At 38.2% G+C, this 6879-nt stretch overlaps 1 protein-coding gene across 1 annotated transcript; it reads right to left on the reverse strand.

Moving 5' to 3' along the window:
* Positions 1-710: 710 nt before the first annotated feature.
* Positions 711-6879, reverse strand: atp5f1d (ATP synthase F1 subunit delta). Its single transcript, XM_044044946.1, has 5 exons — positions 6635-6879; positions 5191-5344; positions 4785-4873; positions 994-1123; positions 711-838 (listed from the first exon to the last, which is right to left on the reverse strand). The coding sequence occupies exons 1-4, from the start codon at positions 6749-6751 to the stop codon at positions 1001-1003; spliced, it is 483 nt and encodes a 160-aa protein (XP_043900881.1). The 5' UTR covers positions 6752-6879; the 3' UTR covers positions 711-838; positions 994-1000.

The raw sequence follows: 6879 nt of genomic DNA on the forward strand, positions 1-6879 counted from the left end.
GGTGTTGAGAAGGAGAATATTTTATTGATGGTTTCTGGCCTAAGTCTACACACTGTGCTATTCGGTGAAGGAAAATAATATTTCATCACGTTAGAGGTTTCTAAAACTTATTAAATACAGTAATACTGTATTTTAGATGAGACAAAACAACAGTGCTTTGAGCAGCACTTTCACTATGCACATGATATCAGCATTTCTGTGTAAGAGTCGATACTTCCACATCTTAAAGAGCACTCAGAGAGGCACGCGAGTGAGATCAGCGCCTCAGTTTACCACAGAACGGACAGTGGAGGACTTTTCCTGGCTCGGTCACACAAGCCTGAGATCACACAGCACAGCCAATACAAAAAAGTCAAGGCAGCGACTGAGGGTTCAAATAAATGAAACCCTTTTTGAAGCTTTTTAAATGGACATGTCTGTAATTACGAAAGACTAAAAGGAAATCACATCCCGTAACCAGTCCTTCCTTTGAAAAGACGTCATGTAAATCAGAATGTGTGCTTTGCTCTGGTGAAAACTATGGCTCATCTCTACTGCCCCCAAGTGGCAGAAACAAATAAAACTCTGCACTGCAATGAACTGGCCTAGGAGATGTTAAACACCTAATGAAGACACAGCTGTAATCAGAGACGTAGAAGTTCAATTGGATTACCTCAGTTTGAATGAATCCTAGCACAAGAGAAATAAAACAAATACCAAAGACGCCATGCCCGAGTAATTCCAAATAAATTTATTTTTAATTTCATCCACTGTACAAAGCAAGCACGAAAGCCTCTGGACATGAACATGACTGAGGTGGACCGATGAGCCATTGATTTCCAGGAAGAGGAAAAATTACCTAGAGGAGGGAGGAAAATATGGAGTCAGCGTGATGCACACAAAACACATCACTCTATTTCAGTAAATCCAACTGTTCCTGTCGTACAGTTTAAACCTGGATTGAACAAAGTCAAAAGGACGGATAACATGATCATGGAAGAGGAAGCGTCATACCACAAGTCTATTCCAGAGCCTTGACGATGGCTTCGTTGGCGTCTATGCTGATCTGAACTTCGGCCTTCGCTGCCTCGTCAGATGTGCCGGCCAATTGAGACTGGGCTTTCTCCAGGTTGGCCTTGGCAGCCTGGAACAAAAAAAAAAAGACCATTTAAATAACAAAAATGACAATGTTGAATGTTTTTACACCTTCACTGTTCATAAAAATGGATACAGTATTGATTGAAGTAAGATGGCCTCAATCGCTAGTTTGGATTTTCTTAATTATTTTCCCATTCAGAGGATATTAAATGGCACAAGAGTGGACAGCATTGAGATCGACATCGCAAATGTTGAGGATTCACAACGCGAGTTTTACTGAAAACAACCATGTGCACTTTTTATAAACAGACGAAACTAACTATCCCGGTGTTAACACTACAAGTATAAGGCCATTGTGACTGTGTGATATAACCAGAAAAGAAAAGAAAATTGTTTTGTTTAAGCACAAACATGTAATTTTCTGTCTACCTTTGTTAACATGCTTTCGGTATTCAATATCTGCAACCTGCTTCACCTCTCACACTGTCCAAGTAACCCGTATCAAGTCATCAATCCACACTCTGAGGCAAACTGAAACATAAAAGTCAAAGGCTGGAAAAAAAAAAAAAGAAAAAGAAGAAGAAAGACTCAAAAGTGGGGAGAAAATCCCTTCTGCCTCTTTGCTCTGAAAGCTCCATTTGTCACAGTCGCGATTAGAAGCAAGAAATGCCAAACATAGCTGGAAGTTAAAGGTCTCCCAGTAGGGAATTGACACATCTGCTATAATTCAACAGTGACTGACCTTTCTCTCCTTATTAACAGTGTGGGCCCATGTGCATTGTTACTGCAAAGTGGAAGATGACAAGGGAGGGGAAAAAAAAAAACGAAAAACAAAACTCATTTACAGCGATGAAGTCAACTTGACAGTGACACCAGTACTGCCCAAGGTCAAAGACAAACACCTCCACGGCGAGTGCATAAAAATGCTGCCGGCCATTAACAAGACTGACATTTGAACAAGGGCTCGACTGCAGCTCTGATCAGATGGTTAATTACGAGCTGGAAGGTGCTCATCAGCACAGCACATCAAAATGACAAGAGGAAGAAACCTTGAGTGGGTTCAGACTAAGCCTCTGCAGTCAAAGACCACGTCCCTGCTGAGAGACAAACCAGGGTGAGCAGCCAGTAATTATGCACGCCTCCACAAACTGGATATGGACACATGTCACAGAAATGTCATTAACGCAAAAAGATCCATAAGAAATTGACTAACACACACTTTGCTGACATTTTGCAGAGATTATTTGTATAACAAAAGGATTAAAAAGTGAAAAATCAGGGTTCTGCAACAAGATGATTACTTAAAGATATGAAATGTTATCGGTATTTACTTTTATTTCTTCGTCTGCACGGAACACAGAACAATCGGCGCTGGAACAAATAAATTGCAGCCTTTGCCATTTCCTAATTGCATTGTTTAAAATCGCAATTTCCATTTGAAAAGCAATTATTTTTTTAAGCTGTACACTACAGTGCAAGTTTGAATATAGGAAACATCTTAAAAATAAGAATCTATAGTGGGCCACAATGGATAGAGGAATGAGAGAGAGACAGCTGAAATATCCAGTCACTCAGAGAGTCAATTAAAATAATTGCTTAATTCAAAGACCCTTTAATTTCTATTTTGGGAGAGAAAGAAGATAAGGGGGCGAGGGGGCTTACAATGTTTAAGTGAAATGGCTAAAGTGAATTCATCTTGAAACCTGCTGTCACTTAAGCATCCACTGGAGCAAGTCAAGTGTACAAAAGTCATCTTTAGTTACTGTTAAAACCATTTTAACAATAACTGAAAGTGTTTAAGGGGAAAATAGTGTAAATCCCTTCTAATTTCAAGTTCTCAAAGTTAAAGGCAGGTTTCTGATTTCACAACCAGCATCAGCAAGAAGAAATCTAAAAGGTGTACGACAAGGCAGGCGAAGCATGAGAATTTCCATGTTCTCCTCTCAGAGATGTAATACACATTTACAGAGAAAGGAAGACACTGACGTTAACCTTTTAATCCGACACATAATGACAACAGCTTTGAAAGTTGATACCCACACAGCACCATAATAAAGCAGTACTTCATGTTTGCTTAACCTCCTCCACTGTGAAGTCAACACTGTAGAAACATTCCAGATTTCAAACTCTCAAGGACATGTCAGGTACAAAAGAGAAGTGCAGAGTGAAGAAAACAGCCTGTATAATCAATGCAGAGAAGTTGTTTCATTATTTATGACAATGGGACAAAAACAACCCAATGTAAATTGTAAGTGCTATAATATTAATGCTAAGGCCAAAGGGAAGTTAACTCTTAAGATGTCGCGTGGATCCAGCAAGTAAAACAGATTTACCAATGACCTATCATCTAATGAATCTGTTTTCACTTTAATGTTATTTATATTTATTTAATTCTTAAGATATGAAGGCTGACTTCATATCTTAAGACGGCATGTTCAGGCAGGTTAAAACACTGACCTCTGGCATTTACAACACATTCAAAATCTTTACTACAAGAATCAAACAGAGCCATAACACACTTGATATTAAAAAAGATCAATGTCACCATTAGCTGTGAAAGTCATTGAAGCAAATACATATTAAAACGCATCCAATTACAGGAAAACCTGCAGGACATAATGTGATCAGGTCAATTATCAAGGCATTAGATACTACACCTTTATGGCAATTAAGATCAATAGTTTCTTGGGACTGTGTCACAAAGGTGTTGATGCATTTTTAACTGCATCATTAACTAACTAACTATAATTAACTGTTGTTGAGTCCACACCCAACTTTTCTGTGCTGGTTTGCTATTAAACATTTAGCCATTTACAAGCAGCGGGAGTTTTTCTTTGGGATGTTGTGTGATGATTCAGACTCTTACAATGGTGAAATCACTTAACCTTATATTTTGGGGAGACTCTTTTTTTCCTCTTCACAGAAAGGAAGAAACATTAGAGTGAACTTTTAAGCAAAAAGGGCAGAAAATAAAAAGGAATTTCAAAACAAGATAAATTACCTAAATTACCTAAAGATACTCCCTCTTGTGGCATTTAAAGAAAATACACCACAACAACAGCAGGTCAGGCAGCTACATAGACACCAGCATGTCTCCCATAACATTCAGAAGAATATTTAACTTGAATTTAATTATAATAACTTTATTTTGTATATTATTTTATTTACCTTTATACTAATATACATACACATATACATATATATACACACACATGCGTATGTGTGTGTGTATGTATGTATGTATGTATGTATGTATGTATGTATGTATATATATATATATATATATATATATATATATATATATATATATATATATATATATATATATATATATATACATATATATATATAAATACATACATGCATACATATACGCAAACAAGTTATTTTGATAAATAAAATATCTTTATGTGCTTTTAGTCTGACGGACAGAATGTTTTTGGATAATGTTGGGGAAAAAAATCAAGATTTCACATGTTGAGATTTTGATAATAATGATGCTACACATCTAATAATTTTGTATTGCAAACTCCTGCTCACCCAAACGTAAAACTGTAGTTGCGTTAGCAAAAGTTTGATAAAAATCCTGTAAAAGCTATTAAGAAGAAAACAATTCAGTCAAGTGTTTTTCACATTCATACTGGCCAATGTTACAGTACATAAAGATACCTCTGTCGTAAGTGATGTGATTAAGCCATTACACTTACTGCAATGTCGAGCTGGTCCAAGAGAACAGCCTCCTCTGCGAGCAGCTGCACTGAAGAGTCGGCATTGACCGTTACTGACCCACTGCTCACTGTGTACACAGATACACACAAAAAGTGTGAATACAAATGACAACATCTTTTCCTTGACATTTAAAAGAAAATCAACATTGTATAATATAGACAGTACATTTCCTGAGTCGCGGTTTCAGGGTGGATTTTCCACATTCAACATTTCCGTCACCTCCTCAAGGTGAATCTAACGCCTAATCAAATGCCTCTCTTTTCTGTGGCAATGACAAATAATCTTGTACTGTCGTTCATTTAATCAGCAGGAAAATAACATCACAGTCCTTCGGTTAAGGCATGGCGACAATCAATAAATTCCTTTTTAAAAGCACAATCTCACCAAAATATTTAGCTGTGGAGCCGTCATCACCGAAGACTGTGACAACACCGGGTCTGAGCACCTGCAGGGTGGGCACGTGGGCAGGAAGGATACCAAACGCACCAGTAAGTGTGGGCACATCGACCTGTTTCACACTGACCTCTTTGAAAAACACCTGGAGAGAGGGGATAGAGGGATACATGAGGTGATTTAAGAACTGCTGAATGACATAGGGTTGGGCAAAATATCAGTTTATACAGATAGAAATGTCAGATAATGAGTGAAACTCGAAAAGTTCAAGGATGTTAAGAATTCCATGACGACCTTTTCAGCAGTTTATACATCTTTTCCAAGGTCAACGAGAACTAATTAGACAGCACAAGGTACATTTTGTCATTTTGTATGTATACACTTATGTGAATACAAACATACATACATACGAAATGTAATTATTCTTAAATCACACAAAAAATTGTATTATGCTTTAGACAAACAGCTTTATTTTGCATTAGCAGAATAATGAGAAATTAAATGAAAACACATACACTTACAAGCTACTTTATTACGTACACCTGTCATTTATAACACCCAATTAGCCAATCAAATCGCAGCAATTTGATTGGCTGAATTAATTTAGGGATGCAGACATGGTCAAGATAACCTGCTGAAGTTACAACTGCACGTCAGAAATGTAAAAGAAGGGAGATAGAGATATAAGTAAAGGGAATGTCTAAAAGGTTTGCCTATTTGTCTAAATATGTCAAACACTGCTGATCTACTGGGGTTGTCCAACCATTTCTAGGGTTTATTGAAAATTGTCATTCAGTAGAAAACCATATTTTTAAAGTCTAGACACACCGGATGCCACACTTGTTACTTAAATAGATTTCTTTTCTACCAGTGTATAAATTTAGCCTTTTATTATATTGAGGGAATTGATATCACCCAGCCTGAACAGTTAGCATCTATTCAAAGAAACCACAGTCAAATTGTAAACATTACAAACATAGTATTAGGACAGTTTGCATGTCATTAATTGAACTGTGCAACTACTGCATGTAATCACTGACACGAATGTCAAGGTTAGAGAGTGCTGTATTTCACGCTTCACATTTAACGGCTTTAAACAATTACAATAAAAGCGTGCAGGTGTGCACGTTTATCATGAAAGGTCACAATAAGAGGGTCACGGTTTCAATGGTTCGAGTGTAGGCTCCTGTTCAAAGACGATGAATGACAGCTAGGTTAGCTATCGTTAGCGTGCTACGCTAACACTCGCTACTGAGCCTCCACTAAAACTGCGTGCGTTAACTACAGCTAACACTCACACACAAACACTAACTTCTACATAACCAAAGAGGCAGAGTTAGTCTCACATTGTCAGAATAAACTGTGGTGACACATAAACAAGTTAGTTAGATGAATGGCTGACTGGGCCCGTGAAGCCTCGCCGTCAGTTAGCTACCTGTGAGGGGGAGGCGAACGTGAAGGACATCTGCGGGGAACCAGAAGCTACCTCGGCGTAGCAGCGAGTCTGCCTCAGCGCGGGCAGAGCGCGGCGGAGAAATCTTGCTGCCATCATGTCTGAAACAGGGTTTTATTCAAGTGCAAGCGAATCGCAGGTATCCCCAAGCCTTTCCGTGCAGGCGGTCAGTGTGCTGTGCTTGGCGAGACAAGGACGTTGGTAACCTACCCATAAGCCTTTGAGGT

Source organism: Solea senegalensis, linkage group LG14 (genome assembly GCF_019176455.1).
Source record: "Solea senegalensis isolate Sse05_10M linkage group LG14, IFAPA_SoseM_1, whole genome shotgun sequence".
Taxonomy (NCBI): Eukaryota; Metazoa; Chordata; class Actinopteri; order Pleuronectiformes; family Soleidae; genus Solea; species Solea senegalensis.

Excerpts from the sequence above, each read along its gene's own strand:
- atp5f1d (XM_044044946.1), bottom strand. The coding sequence starts at position 6,751 with ATGATGGCAGCAAGATTTCTCCGCCGCGCTCTGCCCGCGCTGAGGCAG. Across the intron at positions 4,874-5,190 it reads CTCCACAGCTAAATATTTTG|TGAGCAGTGGGTCAGTAACG; the intron begins GTGAGATTGTGC and ends CTGTGTACACAG. Across the intron at positions 1,124-4,784 it reads TGGACCAGCTCGACATTGCA|GCTGCCAAGGCCAACCTGGA; the intron begins GTAAGTGTAATG and ends TTTTTGTTCCAG.